Genomic DNA, 24,514 nt, shown 5'->3' on the forward strand with positions numbered 1-24,514 from the left:
AAGATTGCACATGCGGCCCTTACAACAGTGCCTAGCATCACAATGGTCACAAGCACAGGGTCAACTTCTAGATCTGGTGTTGATAGACCGCCAAACATACATCTCGCTTCTATGGTGGAACAGTACAAATTTAAACCGAGGGCGGCCTTTCCAAGACCCAGTGCCACAATACGTCATAACGACTGATGCTTCCATGACAGGGTGGGGAGCACACCTCAATCAACACAGCATCCAAGGACAATGGGACATACATCAGAGGCAGTTTCACATAAATCACTTAGAACTGTTAGCAGTATTTCTAGCGCTGAAAGCATTTCAACCCATAATAACCCAAAAATACATTCTTGTCAAAACAGACAACATGACAACAATGTATTATCTAAACAAACAGGGAGGGACACACTCAACACAGTTGTGCCTCCTAACACAAAAAATATGGCATTGGGCGATTTACAACCACATTCGCCTAATAGCACAATTTATTCCAGGGATTCAGAACCAGTTGGCAGACAATCTCTCTCGAGATCACCAACAAACCCTCTATTTGCAACAAAGGAAAACTCAAAATGCCAAAACTTTGCATCCAGGTACCCACAAGATCAATCCCAAGGCAATGCTCTATGGATGAACTGGTCAGGGATATTTGCGTACGCTTTTCCCCCTCTCCCTCTCCTTCCATATCTAGTAAACAGGTTGAGTCAAAACAAACTCAAACTAATACTAATAGCACCAACATGGGCAAGGCAACCTTGGTACACGACACTACTAGACCTTTCAGTAGTACCTCATGTCAAACTACCCAGCAGACCAGATCTGTTAACACAACACAAACAACAGATCAGACATCCAAATCCAGCATCATTGAATCTAGCAATTTGGCTCCAGAATTCGGGCACTTAGACCTCACACAAGAATGTATGGAGGTCATAAAACAAGCTAGAAAACCTACCACTAGACACTGCTATGTAAATAAGTGGAAAAGATTTGTTTATTACTGCCATAATAATCAAATTCAACCTTTACACGCATCTGCAAAAGAAATAGTAGGATACTTACTACATTTGCAAAAATCGAACCTAGCTTTCTCTTCCATTAAAATACATCTTACGGCAATTTCGGCTTACCTACAAATTACGCACTCAATTTCATTGTTTAGGATACCAGTCATAAAGGCGTTTATGGAAGGCCTAAAGAGAATTATACCACCAAGAACACCACCAGTTCCTTCATGGAACCTCAACATTGTCCTAACACGACTCATGGGTCCACCTTTTGAGCCCATGCACTCTTGTGAAATGCAATACTTAACGTGGAAAGTTGCATTTTTAATTGCAATCACATCTCTAAGAAGAGGGAGTGAAATTCAAGCATTTACCATTCAAGAACCATTTATTCAAATACACAAAAATAAAGTTGTTCTACGGACCAATCCTAAATTTTTACCAAAAGTAATCTCACTGTTCCACTTAAATCAGACGGTAGAATTACCAGTGTTCTTCCCACAGCCAGATTCAGTAGCCGAAAGAGCACTACATACATTAGACATCAAAAGAGCACTAATGTACTACATTGACAGAACAAAACTAATTCGAAAGACAAAACAATTATTTGTCGCCTTTCAAAAACCTCATACAGGAAATCCAATTTCAAAACAAGGCATTGCTAGATGGATAGTTAGGTGCATTCAAACCTGCTATCTTAAAGCTAAAAGAGAACTGCCTATTACACCAAAGGCACACTCAACCAGAAAGAAAGGTGCTACCATGGCCTTTCTAGGAAATATTCCAATGAACGAAATATGTAAGGCAGCAACATGGTCTACGCCTCATACATTTACCAAGCACTACTGTGTAGATGTGCTAACTGCACAACAAGCAACAGTAAGTCAAGCTGTATTAAGAACATTATTTCAAACTACTTCAACTCCTACAGGCTGAACCACCGCTTTTGGGGAGATAACTGCTTACTAGTCTATGCACAGCATGTGTATCTGCAGCTACACATGCCATCGAACGGAAAATGTCACTTACCCAGTGTACATCTGTTCGTGGCATTAGTCGCTGCAGATTCACATGCGCCCACCCGCCTCCCCGGGAGCCTGTAACCGTTTAGAAGTAGATCTTAAACATTTGTACATTTGTAAATATATTACTTAAAACTTTATTATGTACATACACATTCACTCCATTGCATGGGCACTATTACTAGCATACACAACTCCTACCTCACCCTCTGCGGGCAAAACAATCTAAGATGGAGTCGACGCCCATGCGCAATGGATTCGAAATGGGAGGAGTCCCTCGTCTCGTGACTCGAAAAGACTTCTTCGAAGAAAAACAACTTGTAACACTCCGAGCCCAACACCAGATGGCGGACTGTGCACAGCATGTGAATCTGCAGCGACTAATGCCACGAACAGATGTACACTGGGTAAGTGACATTTTCCATATCTATTCTGCAGAGGGTTTTTTTTGGGGGGGAGGGGGGGGGGGACGTCCTCATCAGACAGCATAGATTGCTCTATAGATATGGCTTCGATAGGATTCCTACAACTGGCAGGGTCAGTGGTACTTAGATGCCAAAGTTGGTTCAAGGCCACAGCATTTAGAATCTGAGGTGCAAATGTATCTAATATTTTAACCTTTCCATGCTGGTGTTTTGTTCAGCAAGCACATTGACACTCCAACATCTTCTGGCACATTGCAATTTCAAAAGAAACAATCTTTAGAGGAACTTACGAATGAGACACTCATCTGAATCTAGGAGAATCCCACAGGTATCAGCCTTCTGAACCCTCTCAGTAGCCTTAGACTAACTTACCTACAGTGACAATGTTCTGGTGCTGTTTACGCCATCCTGTGGGAGAAATAATTCCCAAATGTTGTCATCTCTGGCAGAAAATAGCATCGGACAAATAAGTTTCGAATCTCATCACATAGTCACATGTTAAAGTTCACCCAGATTCTGCAAACTACTCCACCATCTGCTTTGGAAGGGAGTGCTAGCTAAGCTAACCAAAGGATCCATCGAGTAAAGCCCATTTTCTCAACGAGGAACGGGCTACTATTCTCGGTTTTTCCTCATAGACACGATAACATAGGAGTGGATATCCATCATAGACCTACGGAAATTAAACAAGTATTTCCGGAAACAGTCCTTTTACCAGGTCACTCTTTCCAACACCAAGTGATAGCTCTGAACTTGCAGGATTCATACTGTTGCGTTCCCACCCATGCATGAAAGTTCTCCCATTTGGCTTCAAATTATATTTTTTCCAGAAAGGACGTCATCTGGTATTCTCCTATTTCAACATTGTTTGATAAAAGCACCAATGGCATTTTAAGTGTCCAGTGCCATAGAGGCTTGCCTAAAGTTGGTTTACAAACTAGGTCTGCTTGTGAATTATCAAAGATCCTCAACTCCTCCATCCAAGAAGATCCTGTTCCTTTGCTGCAACACTAGGTTCTGTCCAAGACAAGCCTTTCTATCCCAATACAAGCAATGAAGGAGCTAGGATCTGGCTCTAGAACAAGAAAGAAAAAAAACAAATTCAGTGCGTCTGTTTTTATTTACTTTTTTGGCATCATGTCCCTAGCGATCAATATGATCCCTCTTGCATGCCTGAAAATGTGAGCATTACAGGAACAGTTACAAAAGCAAAAGATTCAAACAAAAGAATCATTCAAGGACCTGGTGAATTTCGCACAGGTATGATGGAAGCTCTAGCCTGGCGGTCTAAGAACGCCCACCAGTCAGATAACCTCACGTTCTTACCTCAAATACCTCACTTCATAGTAACTACGAATACCTCCCTGTAGGGCTGGGGCAGTCATCTACAGAACCTGCAACTTCAAGAAAAGTGATCTCCGCTCCAGATGAGCATACGTATCAGTCACCTGGAGCTCAAAGTCATCTACTCAGTCTCCAAGCTTTCCTGCCAATGACAGCAGAGTAGTTTGTGTTAGTTTGCTCGGACAATACCGCCATCATGCAATAGGAGAATTGACAAAGCATCACAATATTACTGGTGCTGTCCAAGGAAGAGGAGCTGGCTAACAACATATAAAATTACTCTTTGGGCTGAACATGTGCCCGGTACTAGAAATCTATAGCAGACATGTTAAGCAGAATTGGATATGAATAGGAGTTTGATCAGTCAGTGCTAAGTATGATGATCTTGTTCTGGGGAAACGAGCTCTAAATTTCTTTGCAACAATTAAAATCCGTAAATGCCAGGAGGAATGCCTTTTGACAGATAGTCTGGGATCTATGCCTACCTTATTTCCCCCCCATGCCTTTAATACCAAAGGTTCACAGCGAGAGGAAAGCAAAGTGGTGTCTTCTCATCCTGATAGCCCCCAGGTATCCCACTCAGCATTGGTTCACTGAGCTTCTCCTGCTATCGGAATACAACCACATTCACCTACTAACATCTTGTGAACTTTTGATAATGAACTAAGGCCAGGTTCTTCATCCTGACCCGACGTCTCTCCTCTTACGCGCACAGCTCCTCAATTCCATGAATTGAAAGATATCAATATTCCTCAGGACTGCATGTGTTTTCTCTCCATGACAAGACGGAAGTCACAATAAAGATAGGTAAATGGTAATGGAAACGTTGCTGCCCATGGTGCTAGAAATCAAACTTACATCCTCTACTAGCTTAATCTGGCAAATAACTATCCTATCTCCTCTCGCTAGCTCAGTCACGGTTGCTACATGCGTCCGTTAAGGTACAGCTTGCAGCCATATCAAGATACCTGCGATCATCAAATTTTCTCTTTCTGCTCTTGCAGAATCATCAAAACAGCTCATAATAGAATTATTCACAGTTTTCTTCCAGTAAGTACTTCTTCCCGAAACTAACACCTTAACATAGTTCTATTTCAAGTCATGAAGAGTTCATTCGAATCCACAGAGCACATCTCATTTCTCACATGGAAGGTCACCTTGTTACTAATGCTCATTCCGACCAGGAGGGTAGAGGAGATACAGGCTTGCAACGCAGGAATCTTTTTAGTCTCAAAGGCAATTTAGTACTTCTCACAACCAATCCAAAGATTTAGTCCCTCGTTTCCTTTGGATTTCGCCTCAATGATCCTATAATATTTTGGATTTTCTTCCTGAATCCAACTTCACCAGCTGAGGGGTCTATTCTTATGGTAGGTATGAAATGATATCTAAAATTCTACTTACATCACACAAAACAACTTGTGAGAACTGACCAACTGTTGGACTCGGATAGACATACTCGTAAGGGTGCTCCAGTCACGATGGTAACCATTGCACAATGAATTTCAGCTGCAATCCAGTACTGCAACTCAAAGGCTAGCAAGCCCCTTACAGAGAAAACCAGGGTGCACTCAACTAGGGCAGTTTCCACCTCAATTACTTTGTTTGCTGAAGTGCCTCTTTTGGTTCCTTGTGTTTATGTATTTATGGAGATGTTAATATATGAGATATATATATATAACGTATTAAATTGCATATGAAGGTTGTGTATATATTTTCTACCCACCATCCAATATCTGCACTAATGCTATAAGATATACATGTACAGTAACTGCTTGCTATTCGGATTCAAACATGTGACTCTATGAAAGATCCAATACTGGATACTAGTTACTTACCTTAAACTGCAGTTCTCTAGTATTGGTATCTTTCATAGATTCACATGCGACTCCCCCTCCTCCCCGGAGAAGCTCCCCTTATATCTCGGGTTTATTTATTCCCACTTGTACATGACAATCTGAGGGACTCTGCCTCTGCTGGGAGTATTCTAGATGGTCGCCTGGTTGGTTATAGTTCACGTTTGGTCCTTTTTAAAAAGTCAAACTGACTTTGTCATTGCTATTATAGCCTATGGGAGTGAGATATACTGCTTTATTATGGTACCGTGGGACTCCAACTTCAACATCGGGGGAATGATTCAAGCATGTGAATGTATGAAAGATACCAATACTGGAGAACTGCAGTTACAGGTAAGTAAATTATTTTTTTCCTGATGCGTCTTTATCCAGAAATGTGTGAGAACATGAATCCTCCTATAGAGGGACCAATGAGACTACAAAGATGTAAATCTCCCACAAACCAGGGTCCTTACTATTATCTCTATAACATAAGTGCTTCTTTGTTTTATGGAAATGTCTTCATATTCCTCGGAATTCGGAACGCACCACGTGAATCGGTGTGAAACACTCAGAGACCCTTTGGTGACTGCCGATCCTCCTGGCAAAAGGGGGAAGACCTTTGCATATTACTAAGGTGGATGGGCTTCCAGGTGGTTTGCATATTTGCATGCTTGTAGCAGTTTAAAGGGAAAACCATAGACTCTGCTCTCACCAGGAGAGGACAAGAAATAATTTATTTGTCACAGTCACAGGTTGCACTCCAGTAGATCAACAATGCATTCATCCCCACAAAGGATATCAGATTATTTTTCAGTATGAAACTGCTGAGAAAACACACTTGCTTTGCCTTCGCCAATCCAGAAGTTAGAATCATTCGTCTTTTACAGAAGTGGAGCTTCAGCTGGGGCACCTGCTATGTTTGCAAAGACAGGAGCATGCACTGGGGCTGGTGGTCCCCGGGGCAGTTATTGACTCCAGGAGAGAGGCCTCTGACACCCCTCCTTTTTTCACGGGTTGACCATGGGGAAGTGGTGGTTCCCGGGGCCATAAATGGCCTGGAATGGGGGCCACGTGGCCCCGCTCTGTCATTTGAAACAAAGCCCAGGGAGGTGGTGGTTCCTGGGGCTTCTTAGAATCCCAGGAGTGAGGTCCAGAAGACCCCCCTCTTATTAAAAACAAAGCACCAGGGAGTTGGTGGTCCGGGGGCTTTATTCAAAACAAGCGTGGAAGCCCATGCACTTTAAGTATATGATGTTGCACATCATAAAATATGGTAATTGTGAAATTGCAATTTGCACTTCTATGTATTACATCTTGAAAATTGAGAGGGAAGAATTTTAAAAATGATATTGTACATTATTAGTCTTGTTGAGATTGTTATCATGAATCAGAACATCTTGATATAGTTTGATGAATTGATTATATCTGAACATGTTTGACATGTATCATATTACTGTATTAAATAACCTCTCCCCTGGTGTTTGCGCTCTGCTCCTCCAGAAATGTTTTTCTAATTTCAATGATGACAGACTTCTATTTATAAATGATTTTTGTTATGATGAAATTTATTGGACTGATTGATATGTAACATAATGGTATAGATCTTTTATATTTTAAAATTGATCAATTACTTTCCAAATAACAAATCAGACATATCTTGCAAATTGGAATATACTAGAGATAGCATCAGACTGCCCCTCAAGTATAAAAAGAAAATGAAGGCTGTAGAGAAAGTCACTGTAACAGATTTCAGTCATGCAGTGGATTGTATTAGAGTGACCATTTAAAAATAAGTATAATGATATAGTATTTTACTGGTATATGAAAAATGTAAAAAGTAAAACAAAGTGAACACATCAATAACTGTATAACTCTCAACAATTCTGTTTGTATATGTTTGCAGTCTAGTTGTTGTTGGTAACAACATGGATGAAGTACTAATTGTTGTTGGACACTTTTTAATGGAAACATTCTATACGGCGGAATTCTATAGTCCTGTGGAAGGCTAACTCTGAAACGTGTTGACTATCCTTTATTTTGCACTGTTGGTGAATAATAAATAGGGCTCCTGGTTTTATGGTACTTATTTTTTTAACATTTGTCTGTATTTATCCATATTTAAGTTTTTGCCCAACTTATTTGTAATTGTCCATATTTATTTTGTATTTGAGAATAAAACGAGTCGGAAAATGCTATATTTCCACACTTATCCAGCATGCACGCCTACTTTGATTCTTGTTGTGTTCAGAAATCTTTTAAAGGAAAACTGAGAGGAAAGCAGAGCACTGCATGCAGCTGAGAGTCTAGAAACCAAACTCTTCTCCCTTAAGGAAACATACTCTTTCAGTTTCCCATCTTACCCCGTCATTGTCAGTGCTCCAGTTCTTTTTGCCAGCTCCGCTCAGCATGGTCCTAAAGTACAGATCTCTGCCTTTTTGGCACTCTTCTATGAAAAGATCTTGAAACAACTTTATTTCTCAGTTTTCAAGATAATAAAGCAAACCAACAATACATTAGCCATACAATTATCAATTGAGACAATGCAAAAGAGAGCAGATGAGCAATATAGAAAACTTTCAGCCATATATGAAAACACTTTGTAAGAGGGGCTGGAGGGTGGTGTGGACCCATCGTCATGGTGACACGGGTAGTCCTTTGATTTAACCCAAAGTTCCCACTAAGGTCATCTCTTTTCCACCTCCAACAACTGAACTCCCAGTGTTCTTCCGACAACCAGACTCAGTAGCAGAAAGAGCACTTCATGTTAGATTTAAAGAGGGCCCTCGTACTACATATAGGACAAAATCATTTTATAAAATGCAACTATTATTTGTCACCTACTCTAAACCACAGTTCTACTTTAAAAGCAGGGGTAGCTCGCTATGCCAAGGGCAAAAAAACATCTCCCTGCTCCACCAAGGCCTAATTTTGCCCATAAAAAACAAGCCTCTATGGCCTTTCTAGGTAATATCCCAAAAGATGATATCGTAAGGCAGCTGTCTGGTCCACACCACACACGTTCACCAAACACTCCTGTGTGAAGGTCCTAACGCGACAACAAGCTCAAGTTAGCCAGGCTTTCTATGTGCACATTTTCAATACTCTGCAACATCCTCTACCTAGCCACCGTTTAGGGATGAACTGCTTTACATTCTATGCAGAGCGTATGTATCTACAGCTACACATGCCGCAACCTGAAAATGTTACTTAACCTGAAACATCTGTTTGTGACATGTAGTGCTGTAGTTTCACAAGCGCTCGCCCTTCTCTCCGGAGGCTTTGTTTGTTGCAGATATCCTTTTTCTTTAATTTTCATTCCTACATGGTCAGCATTGTGCATTTTCATGCTCCATCTCCATCCCACTCTCCTTGCGGGAAATAGAGTCGCTGCCCGTCAGCGTTATCATTCATAGGAGGAGTCTCACTATACCTTGTGACTTGAACGACTTCTTCAAAGAGAAACAAGTTGTGCACGTCAGAGCCCAACACTAGGTGGCAGGAGTATACAGAACATGTGATTCTACTGCACTACATGCCATGAACAGATGCTTACAGGGTAACTAACATTTTCCTTTTAATTTTTTGCCTGCAGGCAAATACTTATAAAATAACACTCACCTCAGTTGAAATGTAATGCAAGGTCAGCTAATCAGTGGTAAATACAATACTTTACATTATGAAACCTCTATTATTTGTGCTGTGCCTACTTGTGTCAATATTTTTTTTATTTTATATGTCAGTAAAGCTCTCCAAGGGAGATAAATCTATTTATTTTGTTTATTTGCAAATATTATCTTTGTAGCTGCCAAAGAATCTCAGATGATCGAAAAGGAGAAAAAAGCAAAACTGCAATATGAAAAGCAAATGGAAGAACGACAGAGGAAAATGGAAGAACAAAAGATGAAAGAAGAGCAGCGAAGAGCAGCAGTAGAGGAGAAAAGGAAATTGAAAACAGAAGAAGAAAGAGTATGATACCTATTAGAACATTTATGAAATCTTGTGTTTAGACTAATATTTATTCAAATTCCCACGTTGAAATAATTTGTTAAATCTGGTATGCAAAGGCTGAAAAAAGAATGTTAGAAAACAAATCCTCCAAGGTTAAATAATTCAAATGATTTTGTGACAAATCATTACTTATATGGCTGGATAAAGGCTATAAGATGTTCCGGCATTACATATAGTCCTTCATTTTCTCTCTTGACATATAGTTAAGACTTTAACATTGTGTAGACTCCTCTAGACAGTATTTTGTTTCCATCATCTGGATAGATTCCCAAGAACAATCTGGGGGCGGGATCCTTATAGAGTCCTGTTCGAATGACATTTCCTTTTTCCAGATGACAGGGCTAGAAATCTTTATATTCCAAGTCATAATTGCTCAGTTCTCCTACCGCCACTACTACTACTACTACTACTACTACTACTACTACTACTACTACTACTACTTTCATCCTCCATTATAAATTCTTAGTGCTCTTATTTAGCTTCCAGCTCTTTACAAAGCCAGCAATACATCAAAAAAGTTGTTGAATGGTGGCATGTACACCACCTAGCATGAGTGCCTTCTTGGATTTAAATTTTTAAACTCCATACATTTCCAATTGCAGTATAACGGTGGTACATTTATTGAAATCATATTCAGAACATTGTATTGTACCACTCATTCATTTAGTCTATATCTATATGCACTTGCGAAGATTCATGCCAGACACAAATCAACAATCCCTTCACTGTCATGACGGCGGAAAAAGATTCTTGTGGTTATACAGTGTTTCATTTTTGTGAAATATGATGTTGTGCTTTACACAGGCAACCTCACTTTGGTCTTATCTGTCCAAAGGACATTGTCTAGAGGTCATGTGGTTCAGTCACATGCAGTTTTTCCATCCTGAGCCTTACAGTGATGTTTCATTTGGAGAGAAGTGTTTTTTTCCTGGTGACCCAACCGAAAAGCTGCATTATTAGGATTTTAGGTCAAGCTACTAGACCTCACATGCTCTGTGTGTTATGATTCATATTGTGGCTTACAAAAAACACTGATGCGCTTGCAGCCCACCCTTTGCTTACCATGGGCTTGACTTCTTTCTCATTCTCGGTTGCCTGCTTATTTGTGTCCCAGTTTGTCAATCTTGTTTGTCCCTTTCATGGACCATTGCCTCTTTACATACTTTTCGATTGCATGGCATCTCTGTTTGCTTTTCAAGCACTATTGTTTTCTTCTGTGTGAAGCACCCCATGAAAGTGCATGTATTCTGGAGTTATCTCCCTTGCATATGTCTCTCCCCATGCACTTGGTGTTACTCTCTGTCACCTAACTGCTTCTATCCTCCCCCTCCCTCTTGTTCTCACCCGTATGATTCTACCCATTGCTACTCCCCACCTGCACCATCCAAATTGCTTCCCTCAGTGCCCTTGTTGCTATTGTGTCCCCTCCCATCCTTCCTTCACTTGATTTCACTTCTGCTCTTGAGTTGCTTCAGAGTCCCTCCCTCTCTGCTGTGTTGCTTCGGGGGCCTGTCTCTCACCTTGCCCCTGTGCCACTCGACGGCAAAGTCTTCCTCTTTTCCAAGTCACCAAAACAGGGTCACCTTTTAGTTTCTTTAAGAAACCTCCTCCTCTGTTTAGCAAAAAGCAATGCACCATTTTTCTGGTTGGTTCCTTTTCTTTACGCTTTGCATTTCCGCCCCCCCCCCCCCCCCCATCCCCCCCCAACAAAAAAAAAAAAAAAAAAAAAAAACGTCCTCTTCTCTAGAGGCCCTCACCTCGGGTAGGATGCTGGTTTGCTGCTGTCAAGCCTCTCCCTGCAGCTCTGAGCCCTCTCAGTCTGTTTCTTTAGCCCAGTGTTTTCTTCACATACCCACTTGCGATCACAGAACGACCACCACTTCCCCTTCAGCTCTCACTGTTTCTGACGCCAGGTGGGGGCCTGTTTTTATGTCTCATGGTCCGGGATAAGTGAATCCCTTGCCTGTGATTTTTTTTTTGGGGTATTTTCCTGCTTGCAGCTTTCTCCTGTGGCTGCCAGTGTTCCGATCAGATCTTGCCTCTTCGCTCGCTGCTGCTATGTATCAGAGCCCTTTACCCAAAGAAACACCTGATACTTCCACACGTGTGCCACTCTACACCCCAGTTGCTTAGGTTTACTACATAGAAGTGCCTTGTTTGCTTATTTTGGATGTTTTGTGTATTTATTTGCATTTCATTCTTCCAGCACCTGCATGGAGTCTCACGCAGTCCTTCCACTATGAATGCACATGGCAATCTCTCTTCAAAGATCAGCCATTCTACCCCTTTTTTGCCAGAATTCCCTTGTCTTATTTGCCATGTTTTTTTTTCTCCATTTGTCTGTTTATAAGCCTGTTCCAGAATACTCACAGCCATGCATTCCTGTATGCCTGCCTGTATGCTACACAGGCACTTAGTCGTTTTTAAAGCCTTCTAGTTTAAACTATGTTTCCTGTTTGATTTTTTTTAAACTTTTTTATTTTTGCTATGAAATATTCATTCCAAACTTATAATCATCTCACTGCCTGATTGTTCCGCAATGCCATGATGCCCTTACTCCTTTGCAGCTCAGAAGTGTGCATTCCTTCATTTTTCTCACTCTTTCCCAGCCACTGGTCGCCTTGGTTCACATTGGCCAGGAAAACTTTTATTTGTGAGGCTGGTGATTTGCCTGGCGCTGTCTGTTACAGGCATCTTGGGACTTAATAAGGATATAGACGGGCTTGAAGCCTGCCATTTGCCAACCATTGGTTGGCTTTACTTGTTACATTAATTTGTCTGCTTCGTATATGTGTCATAGCTTCTCAGTCGTGTTTTGTTGCAGAAGTTGTGCAGTGTGACTAAAACCCATTGACAAAGGCAATAGGTTGCAAAGCACAACCTGCTGGCTTTGCCAATGTGTTTCTTAATAGTAGATTCAGGAACTCTTAACTTGCTATGTATTGACCGTGGCCTGTAGACCACAGCATGTGGTTTTGACTTTCTTTACAATCTTTAGGAACATAATACTGCCAGAGCTTGGTGCCAATTTGCTGGAAAGTGCAAATATGTAGACTAGCATCTGTGTTGAACTTTCTCAATTGAAGATATTTTTTAGTAGCTTTGGATTTTTCAGATATTCACATGCTTGAACCACTCCCTGTCTTTAATCTGGGAATCCGTGTAACTTTAAATAGCAGTAAATGGTGTTAAAATTGCCATAGGCATCAACAACAGTGTTTGTCTAGTAGCATCTCTGCCTCATTTGAAAGAACCCAAACAATGATGCGGAAGTGCTAATCTCTCAAACTCTCCTTAGAGGCGACCAAAGCTCAGATCTTTACCACATGCCATGTGTGAAAGATTACTCCAGTATTCAAACTTTCATAGATTCACTTGCTTGAATCAGTCCCCGCCGTCGAGATGGTAGTCCCCGGTGTAATACAAAAACCATATTCAATTGCATGTAAAGCTCAGAGGCACTAGGCCTCTTAATTTACTAACATCTTATAGTCCTTTTATAAAAAAGGACCAAACCTAAGAGACAACCAATCAGCTCTCACCACCCTTTAGAACCCTCCTGTGAGGAGCTGATTTCCGTCAGATTTTCCACCGCACGTTGTGCTAAGGAGTCTCCTCTGAGCTCTGCTCAGTTTTTTCTCAGAAATCTTTTCTGAGTGGATTTGGATATTTTCTCTCTTCAGGAATAGTTAAAGCTGGTTCAAACTAATTACAATGTCATACACACCTAAAAAAGGGCTTTTTAGAGCCTGTGCTTCCTATGTGAAGAAAAGGCTGCATGTTGATGATAAGCATAAGGACTGTATATATTGTCTCTTTCCTAGCCATAAACCTAGAGACTGCAAGGTATGTAAAACATTTTCTACTAAGACTCTTAAGGATAGAGAGGGTCGTCCTCTCATCTGGCTAAAAAAGTTGAAATCCAGGGACAATCCTGTCTCTGATGAGGGCAGTGCCTCTTTTTCTGTTTCTGTGGTGAAAACGCATGTCAAATGACAATCTGAAGTTTCTTCAGAGGAAAGACCACGGAAATTGTTAAAAAATCTACTGAGGCATCCTCAAAAACTGGTAGCCCTTCAAGGATGACTTTAACACCTCCTCACTCCTCAGACTCCCCCCCTGAGGACATCAGGGGTTTCCACAACTTAATGGACAGGGCTGCAACATGTTTTCATCTGCCAGCGTCTGTTGTAACTCAGACTGCTTTCTTCATGATTTTCAGAGGCATACCAGAAAATCAGTGAGAGCCTCACCCCCATCATTGACTACATCTGGAGCGAGGGGCTTAAAATTATGAAGAATCCAGCTACAGTTCTTCCAGTTCCACCTCGACTGGATAAGTATAAAGGCCATGGAAGATTCCCCAGCTTGTTTAATTGGCCCATCCGAAGCCTGATTCTGTCATCTCCCAAGCTGCTCAAAGATGCTTCAACAACCCTTCCATTTCGATACCTGCTCCACCACATAAGGAAGGCAGACATCTAGATGATGTGGGAAAGAGGTTCTCCAGTACATCTGCAATCACCATCTATGCAGCCAATACCTCGGATGAGATGACCACCAGATGTGGTCAGATGTCAGCAGCTCGATCTACCTCATCTTGGAGGACAAAAGATAAGTGGCGAAAAAGATACTGCAGGAGGACAAGCGTACTTTTTCAGAGATAATCATTTGCGCCCTAGACTAGCTTCCACCAGTTAGCCAGAACAGCGGTCTTACGGCATCAAGGATTCTTGAAAGCCTCAACTTTATCTAAAATCTTGGAAATGGCCTGCGATGGCGAAACCTTATTTGGAAAACACATTGACAACGCCTTACTGCCAATTAAAATGGACATGGACTCTGGCAGCTCTTTCTGCACTTTGCAGTTCACGAAGTTGCCTTTTCAGGGTGCCATAAGAGAGGTTTTTCTTCTTACAGAGGTGGCTACTAGCGACCAACAACAATTTTCTTCCCAATACAGGCCTTCCTACCATCAGGCCTAGCGCCACCCTCCCATGGCAGCCTATATCAGGCAAAGTGCATGACTTATACAACACCCCACAGTTGTGACACAAGCCGTAAACAATTACCTTGACCAGGTACCGGCTACAACCCCTCTTTCCACTCATTCCACCGAACATCTCAAACTGCCTCCATCGATGGAAGGAGATAAGGAACAAATGGGTTTTGTATTTAGTAAGCTATGGTCATACCTTGTAGTTTGTGCAAAGACCACCAAAACATCCCCCGAAAGGAGCACTCCCACCCCATCTTCACTTACTGAAGAAGGACGCATTACTGATGCTTTTCCAGGGTGCAATAGAGAAGGATCCCCCTCATCAACAAGGATTAGGTTTTTACTCCTGGTTCTTCCTTGTAAGAAAGAAATCAGGGTAATGGAGACCCATACCAGACCTCAGAAACTTGAACACATTTCTGCACAAACAATCTCTCCGTATGATTACTCCTTCAGGCATCCTTCACCTTCTGAACAGTGTAGACCACATGACATCATTGGATTTGCAGGATGCCTACTTCCACATTGCCAAGCATCACAAATACCTCCGCTTTACCATAGCAGATACCCATTATCAGTTCACAGTTCTTCCTTTCAGACTAAAGTCAGCCCCTTGAATTTTCATGGAATGTCTCGCCCCAGTGGCTCCTACACTTCGCAAACAAGGTGATCAATTGTTTCCCTACCTAGACAATTGGCTGCTGAAAGCTTCATCACTGCAGCAAGCATCCCAAGACACCAAGGCTTTTTGCAGACATGGCCTCACTGTAAACTACTAAAAATCATTTACCAAGCCAACTCAAAGGATGATTGTAGGAAGTTGGCTCTGTATGCACTATTTCAAAGTAAGGAATAGTATGCACAGAGTCCAAGGGTTCACCTTAGGGGTAAGATAGTGGCAAAAAGAGATAATACTAATGCTCTATTTTGTGGTAGTGTGGTCGAGCAGTAGGCTTATCAAAGGAGTAGTGTTAAGCATTTGTTGTACATACACAAGCAATAAATGAGGAACACACCCTCAAAGACAATTCCAGGCCAATAGGTTTTTGTATCGAAAAATATATTTTCTTAGTTTATTTTAAGAACCACAGGTTCAAGTTTTACATGTAATACTTCAAATGAAAGGTATTGCAGGTAGGTACTTTAGGAACTTTGAATAATCAAAATAGCATATACACTTTTCAAATAAATCACATATAGCTATTTTAAAACTAGACAGTGCAATTTTCACAGTTCCTAGGGGGAGTACGAGTTTGTTAGTTTTTGCAGGTAAGTAAACCACCTACGGGGTTCAAGTTTGGGTCCAAAGTAGCCCACCGTTGGGGGTTCAGAGCAACCCCAAAGTTACCACACCAGCAGCTCAGGGCCAATCCGGTGCAGAGGTCAAAGTGGTGCCCAAAACGCATAGGCTTCAATGGAGAAGGGGGTGCCCCGGTTCCACTCTGCCAGCAGGTAAGTACCCGCGTCTTCGGAGGGCAGACCAGGGGGGTTTTGTAGGGCACCGGGGGGGACACAAGTCAGCACAGAAAGTACACCCTCAGCAGCACGGGGGCGGCCGGGTGCAGTGTGCAAACACGCGTCGGGTTTCCAATAGAAATCAATGGGAGACCAAGGGGTCTCTTCAGCGATGCAGGCAAGGGGGGGGTAGGGGGGGCTCCTCGGGGTAGCCACCACCTGGGCAAGGGAGAGGGCCTCCTGGGGGTCACTCCTGCACTGGGGTTCCGATTTTTCAGGTCCTGGGGGCTGCGGGTGCAGAGTCTTTACCAGTCGTCTGGATCTGGGAAGCAGGCAGTCGCGGTCAGGGGGAGCCTCGGGATTCCCTCTGCAGGCGTCGCTGTGGGTGCTCAGAGGGGGCAACTCTGGCTACTCACGGTCTCGCAGTCGCCTGGGAGTCCTCCCTGAAGTGATTGTTCTCCACAAGTCGAGCCGGGGGCGTCGGGTGCAGAGTAGCAAGTCTCACGCTTCCGGCGGGAAACGCAAGTTGTTTTAAAGTTGCTCCTTCGTTACAAAGTTGCAGTCTTGAGTGAACAGAGCCGCTGTCCTCGGGAGTTTCTTGGTCCTTTTAGAGCAGGGCAGTCCTCTGAGGATTCAGAGGTCGCTCGTCCCTGGGGAAAGCGTTGCTGGAGCAGTGTCTTTAGAAGGGGGGAGACAGGCCGGTAGAGCTGGGGCCAAAGCAGTTGGTGTCTCCTTCTCTGCAGGGTTTTTCAGCTTAGCAGTCCTCTTCTTCTTAGGTTGCTGGAATCTGAGTTCCTAGGTTCTGGGGAGCCCCTAAATACTGAATTTAGGGGTGTGTTTAGGTCTGGGGGGTTAGTAGCCAATGGCTACTAGCCCTGAGGGTGGGTACACTGCAGTGCAGTAACTGCAGTTTTCCAGTATTGGTACTTTTCATAGACTCGCATGGAAGCCACCCTCCTTCCTTGAGAGACTCCCCTTATAATTAAGGATTTTATTGCCAATTGTGCTTGAAAATCTAAGGGAATCAGCCTCTCTTGGGACTAAAGCGCCTGATTGCTCCTTGTTCAAGTTTGATTCTTTAAAAATAAAATAAAAAAATAAAAAAAGATTTGGATAGGCTAGTGAACTGATGGCCTACTGCCTTTATAGCTTGTTATAGTTCTTTTATACTGCTTATAATGGTACCGTGGGAATCCCTCATTGGGGAATGATTCAAGCATGTGAATCTATGAAAGAAATCAGTATTGGATAACTGCAGTTACAGGTAAGTAACCCATTTTCGTTTTGGGCCTTGTCACTGTAGGGACATTTAAATACCATGCATCCTGCCTTGTGGACTCCAAGGTTTACATAGGGGTGATTTTTATTAATATTTAAAAATAAGTTTTTCTCCTGTCAAAAAGAATTATTGTGACAGGTCTCCCTGCAGGGTTTACACTGCAGCAGTCTGGCTACACTGAGTAGGCCTGAAGTCATGTATGTCTTGCCACTGTAGAGGATGGCACAGTTGGTGCAGCAGTCCACTAGTGGCAATTCATATACAGGCCCTGGGTAGGCTTTGTACACCATATACTAGGGATTTAATGGCAAGTTAACTATGCCATTCTGATAGAGACGACTAGATTTCTATATATTTCTCACCTTTTCAGTATTCCCCAGGCATCAGACTGGATTTGAAAACTTTTAAGCAGTACCTCTGTGCGTCAGAAGGTGGTACTGTGCAGGTCCATTTTTTAAATTCTGTGCATATATAGGCACCACTTCTGCGCAGATGTCTGTTCCACCAGACGTGGGTCCGGAGTTCCCTCTCGTCTCTAAGACACACTTGCTGCTATTTTTCACTAATTTTCTCCAGTGTTCAGGCAATGGCACCCCCTAAAACAACTGGTTTCTCTATGGAATGCCGCAGGGAAATCCCCATCAGGTGTGCCTGTGGTCTAGCCACAACTCTAAGGCTTACGGTGACTGTGCGTCGAGCCTGAAGGCTCTTAGAGAATGGAAGATGAAAATTTACATCATAAACCATTAGAGGATTCCCTGCCAGGAATTTTCTGAGACCCACTCTGAGTCCAACGTTTGAGCTCTGTCCCATTCCCTGAGTCAATGGAGCTTCTCCAGAGATCTGTCTTCACAGTGCCCCAGGTGCTTAGGTAAGCAAAAGAAACACAAGAAATTGAAGCAGGATCCCGCTCCCTCGTGCTACTCTCATTCTCCTGAGCAAGTGCAGGGGGCAGCACTACCCTTCTCGATCTCTCTCACAAAGTCATCTGACTTAGGAGCTGATCCCATGGCTGGTTCTTGCACAACCAAAGTTTCTAGGGCCTTCAACCGAATCAGACCGAAAAGTTTAGCTTAGCCTGGCTGTCTGAATCCTTGCTGCCTCCCCCTGGCCTAGCTTTGGGCCCTAAGGAACAGAGGAGCATTTCACCTGGGAATACCGCAGGCGGTTTCACCCTTGGTGCCAGCTGGGTCCTCCAGTTCTTGTTCCAACTACGCTTCTGATGGTGAGACCCACCCTGGCCAATTCTAATGCGGACTTCATTGCATGAGGAGGTGGCCCCAGTTGTTCTTCCAAGTGCTGAGTTGACATTAGTTAAATCTCAACTGATGTGCTCCAGGCTGCCCTTAAGCACCACTTTGATCTGTTAGAACCAGCTGTTTGTCGGGACTCTACTCATACACCATTTGGATTCTGTGGTACTGATCCTCCCTTGTGTGCCTGAAGGCCTCTGGCCTTTGCTTTCTCAGGCAATTCAAGGTGGTTTTGATGCAGCCAAGTTCATGATTCTTTGTGGCTTGTTCATCACAGATTCAGTCAGGGGGAAGCCATAGGCACCATTGTTGACATTCACCTCCATTAATATCTGCGATTGACTGGTTTATGTAGCAATGTCCAGTCCTCCCTGATGGATATGCTCTTTGATGCGATTCGCCTGTTTGGGGGTAAAGCTGATTCCACCTTTCAGCGTTAAGGAAAGCTATGCTTCCGCTCGCTCTGTGGGCTTCCCTCCACCTCACCAGCCATCCTCCTTTTTGCGGTTTTGACTGCCAACCTGTCCAGCTCCCACAGAGAACCCAGCAGTTGTGCGGTAGAGGCCGCATTAGCAACCGCAGTCAAGGTCCGCATGCTGCCCTGCTTATACCAGGCCCCACTCCCACCAAACTTCTTTAGCGTGTCCTTGCTGGGGCACAGCCACCTGATGGAAGGCAGATTCCACTGACACTTTACGGGCTGACAAGCGATCACAATGGAGAAGGGGAGTCCTACAGAGTGTTTGCGGGGGCTATGCTTTACCCTTTCTTTCCTCTCTGCTGCTCATTCCACCATCCCCTCCGTGGCCAAGAATCATCTCTCCATTTTGCTACAGCAATTACAAGCCCATTTGGTCAAAGGGAGGTGCTGAGGGGGTGTCTGAAACAGAAGTATGATGTTTTCTCGCTACTTTCTAGTGCCCAAGAAAGACATAGGATTTTGGCCATTTCTACACCAGCGCTCTCTCTCAATGCCTCCTTCTGTAAGTATAAGTATTAAATGCTCACCCTTACCCACCTCTTGTCTTCCCTTAACCGTGGAGACTAGATGGTGGAGTTGAACTTGCAGGACACCTAGTTCCATATTCCTGTTCTGCTGGCGCATCAGCACTACCTGCGATATGTGGCAGGACAGGAATATTTTCAGTTCGCTGTACGCCCCTTTGGTTTCTCCGGCGCCCCTCAGATGTTCAAGAAAGTGATTTCAGCAGTGCCAGTTGTCCCCTACCTTGACGACCGACTGTTGAAGGCGGGCTTGCCCAGGCATTCATCAACCACCTCCAGACTACGACAACCCTCTTGTAATCTATGGGGTTCGCTACCAGTGTGCCAAAGTCACACCTGTCTCCTTGGACTCTTAGCCTTCATCAGAGCCGTTCTGGACATGGTTCGGTTTTGTGCTTTTCCCTCAGTAAAGAGACGTCAGGACATTCACGGTCTTTCATCTTATGTCTGTGATTTCAATGAGGTCAACTATGAGGCTGCTGGGACTGATGGCCGCCTCCTTTGTGCTGTTTGAGCATGCCAGATTGCATATGAGGGCTCTGAAGTGGGATCTTAAGTCTGAGTGGGCCCAGTGTCAGTGGGACATCTCCCACCACATTTAGATTTCAGTGGCAGTCCCATCTCTCTTTACTATCCAGAACTGACAGTGATGACTGATGCATTGCTTCTAGGTCGAGGAAGCCATCAGGGAGAAATGGAGAGCAGAGGCCTATGGTCTCCAGCGGAGTCCTAGCTCCACATTAAGCTTCTGGAGATGAGAGCAATGTGCTTGGCATTGAAAGACTTCTGCATGTTCATCATGAGGAGGCTGGTACAGGCACTCATGGACAACAACAACGCTGTGTGGTGCACCAACAAACAGGGCAGACCTTGTGCCAGGAGACCTTGCACTTCTAGAAGTAACTGGACTACCAAGGAATTGTCCTGGTGAAGATGCACCTGACAGGATCCTTGAATGCAAGAGAGGACAAGCTCAGCAGTCGACCCCTTGTGGATCATGAACTGGCACTTACACGCAAAAGTGGCCCAATGAATCTTCAACGAATAGGGAGAAGCTTGGCTTGGTCTATTTGCCACTGCTGAGAACACCCAATGTCCGCACTTCTGCGTGCTGGTGTTTATACAGCGTATCTCGCTCAGAGACGCAGTCCACCTCAAGTAGAACTCCTGACTTCTATATGCCTTTCTGCAGGTAACCACTGCTGCCCCAAGTTCTCAAGAAGATTAGGACAGACCCGGTCCAAGCAATCCTAGTGACTCTGGATTAGGCACAGTGTGTGTGGTATCAAGAACTCCTGGGCTTGAGCATATGCCCTCCGATCAGGCTGCCCCTCATGGTGGACTTGCAGTTGCAGCAACAGGGGAGGATTCTGCACCTGGGCTTTTGACTCTCCAATTTAATATCTCAGAGATTGAGCGACGACAGCTGAACACCTTCGACCTACCTCCGGAGGTGGTTAATGTCATCTTGACAGCCAGGTGTCCCTCAACGAAAACTATACATGCTGCTGGTTGTTGGGGTAAATTTGTGACTTGATACAGCCCACTCAAGATTTAATCCCCTTCAGGCTCAGTTATTGAAAGTTCTTTTACTTGTTCTGTCTCTTGCCCAGCAAGACTTTAGGCACAGTTGAGGGTTATCTTTCGGTCCCCTCTGCCTTTTTTACGTTTCTAGATCAGCCCTCATTGTTTTAAGTCATCATTTGTGAAGCAGTTTTTGAAGGGCTACAAAATTTATTTCCTCCTCCTCCCTTTGTCATATCCCAGTTTGAAGTCACTCTGGTAGAGCCACTTCCAGCTGCCCTTTAGGGTTCCTTACTGTCAGAACTGTGTTCCTCATTGCCATCACCTTGGCATGTGAGTGAGCTTCAGGCTCTCTGTGTCAATGCACCATACATGTCCTCCTTCCCAGACAAACTGATGCTGCGGACTTGGGCATCCTTTCTGCTGAACGTTGTAATGCGGTTCAATGTCGGTCAAACCATCACTCTGCCGAAGTTTTCATCTCCACCTCACCCCTTTGAGGAGGAGGACTCCATGCCCCCAAGAAAGTGCTTAGCTTCTACATATATTGTATCAAAGACCACCAGGTGGCCGATCAGCTCTTCATGAGGTTCTCTGGAGTGAAAAATGGCAAGGCAGTGGGGAAGAAAACCATCACCCACTGGATTGTGTTCTGCATTAAGATCTGCTACACGTTAGCGTTGAAGCAGCCTCCGGAAGGACTATGTGCCCATTCCACCAAGACCAAAGCTGCTACCACTATGTTGGCACATGGAGTCCCAGACATTTGCCAGGTGGTTATGTGGGCATTTCTCTATATGTTCATGGAACACTTTTGCCTGGACAATCTAGTTTGTAGAGGGACATTTTGGCTGCTAGGTCCTGCAGGACTTTCTAGTTTGAGTCCATTCAAAGACCCACCTGCGCATAGCTATTTCTTTGGTATCAGTTAGAAAGGTGAGTAATCGAGGCTAGAAGTCTCTATCAGAAGAACAAGTTACTTACCTTCTGTAACACTTTTTCTGGTGGAGACTCTATCGAGCCGGAGATTCCTCACTGACCCTTCCCTCCTCCCCGATCTCTAAAGGAACTCTTCTCAATTAATAGGATCCCAAGTTTAGGAATCTGGACACTGTCTGCCAGTTTGTTTTTGGGGATCTGCCTCTGAAGGTGAAAACAGTATTGAAGGAAACTGGCATCAGCGCACAGGAATGGCACTACGTAGGCCCTGCGTGCCATTTCTAGAGCGGAACGTTGTCAGTGTTGAGCCACCTTACTTCACCTTCTCGCTCGTAGAGGTACTGCTGAAAAAATGCCAAATTCAGTTTGACATGTGGGCAATATTCAAAAGGTGAGGAATCTGCTGCTAGATAGTCTCTCCCAGAAAAGTGGAAACTTTTTCATTAGATACAAGCCAATTCACCCATAATACAGGGAGAGCTCAAGCATTTTACCCGTAGTTAGCAGTAAAGAGTTCTGTTGCCTGCAAAAATATAGGGACCAGTAACATGTGGAACATCTAGGATAACGATAAAGAAAAGGCAGAGTTTCTAGACTATGTTTTAACACAGAGGTTATATTCTAACAGGAACGCAGTGAAGCAGTACTTCGTCGAACTTTGGAGCGCAGCCAACGTCTGGAACAAAGACAGAAGAGGTGGTCTTGGGGAGGGGCTGTGCCATCTGATACGGACAGCCAGACCGGTAATTGTGAACACTTGACCTGTTCAAATACTGTTTTGGAGTGTGGAAATAGCCATTATTTGTGCATGCTCCCTTTTGTGAGGAAGTAGCTTGTATGCTATTGATTATTTCATAAAGCTGATTTGTGAATGACTGCAAATATTAATCTACATTGAACTAATGTGTTATGATGCTCATGGGCTGCATTTTTTTTAAATTTAATTAAATTTACGTGCATGACCTCCAGAAAGCCTTGATAATGCGTAAACAGAGCCCCCAAAGACCACACAGATGTTTAAAAAAAAATTAAAAAACAAAATGTTTCCTTCTAAATACCAAGTTGTTCTCAATTTTTCCTGAGCTTAAAGGGGAGGATATTCCAGAGACTGCCATCTGATAGAAGCCCAAACTGTTCTTGTTCTTTTGATCTGAGAGCTGCACTACAGAGTAATCTCATTAGACCGCAAAGAAAGAGATGGAGTACAAAGACAGAAGGATTTGACAATTCAGTTTGTACACATCATAGAACGGTTGAGATGTCAGACACAGACTCCTTTACAACCGACCAGTGTGATTCTCTCTCTGTGGAGACATGATCATATTGGCTGAGATCACATACTGTCCTGACTTTAAAGTTCTTCACTCTCACAGTATTGTGGCTTTATGGTAAGCCTGCAATCTAAAGGGCAGACTATTACAGTAATCACATCTGAGGATATACCCAAGTTCCATGATGATACTTTTGTCCCGAAGAAAAGGGGAGTTCTTCCTGTGAAGGCAAAGTAGGACTTCATTTTTTAAACCGGTGTCATGGGCTTCTGTGCATTCTGGCCACAGTGCTTCGTCCCAGTGTTCAATGTTTGTCCCAGTGACCACCAGCTCAGTCTTATTGGCATTCAGTTTCAGGAAGTTTTGACCCACCCATGGATGAGTGGCCCTCAAGCATCTCTTTTAACCTCTGTGGCAACATAGCAGTATGTTTTTCCAGCTGGACGGCAAGCTCAGTGGTCATCAGCATAGAACAAGGCCTTGCAGCCAAACGACCTTATCAGGTTTGGAGGTGAATTGGCATGTATATTAGAAAGAGTGGAGCTGTGTAGCAGCCCTCACAACATTTCTGACTTAGTTGACCTGAATGGGGAAAGCCCAAAAGTCTGGGAATGCCTTGCCAGAAAAGAAGCAACAACTTCAGCTCTGTGCATCCACTTCATAGGAGCTGTATCAAAATCACGTTTCAACTATATCAGAAGCAGGAGAAAGATACTAGTTCTTCTGTAGCTACATCATAAAGAATGGACTTGGTGCAATGCAGAGACATGACCAGCACTGCTTCTGTACTATGGCCTGGATGGAAAAGCAGTTGCAGTGGATTGAGAAGCTTGGATTCCTCAATTAAGCCAAGACAGGCACTTACCAAACATCTTTCGCAGATCCTCTAAATGAGTCAAGGAACTGACTGGTGTGTCTGTCTCCTGAAATTAACTTCTCCTATATTTACCTAGCACAGAGGCAAGTAATCAATGTCATCAGGGTCTAGGCTCGTCTCTTTCAATAGCCGGGAAGCCAATTCAGCTCCCAGTGGTGAGGCACCACTCGAAGCCACTTCAGCTCCCAGTGGTGAGGCACCACTCTGAAATACAAAAGGTGGTGATGAGCAGTCAAACCGTTTTGACATTTCTTGTTGCGACAGCCCAGAGGAC

General features: G+C 43.7%; 1 protein-coding gene across 17 annotated transcripts in view; it reads left to right on the plus strand.

Annotated features, from left to right (window-relative positions):
- Positions 1–24,514, plus strand: part of MAP7D3 (MAP7 domain containing 3) — a 543,746-nt gene that overhangs the window by 123,597 nt on the left and 395,635 nt on the right. For all 17 annotated transcript variants that reach the window (XM_069212462.1, XM_069212464.1, XM_069212463.1 and 14 more), the window contains exons 4-5: positions 9,433–9,596; positions 22,721–22,835. In XM_069212462.1, coding sequence (XP_069068563.1) covers positions 9,433–9,596; positions 22,721–22,835 — 279 coding nt within the window. The remainder of the gene's footprint in view (positions 1–9,432; positions 9,597–22,720; positions 22,836–24,514) is intronic.

This window comes from Pleurodeles waltl, chromosome 2_1 (genome assembly GCF_031143425.1).
Source record: "Pleurodeles waltl isolate 20211129_DDA chromosome 2_1, aPleWal1.hap1.20221129, whole genome shotgun sequence".
Lineage (NCBI taxonomy): Eukaryota > Metazoa > Chordata > Amphibia > Caudata > Salamandridae > Pleurodeles > Pleurodeles waltl.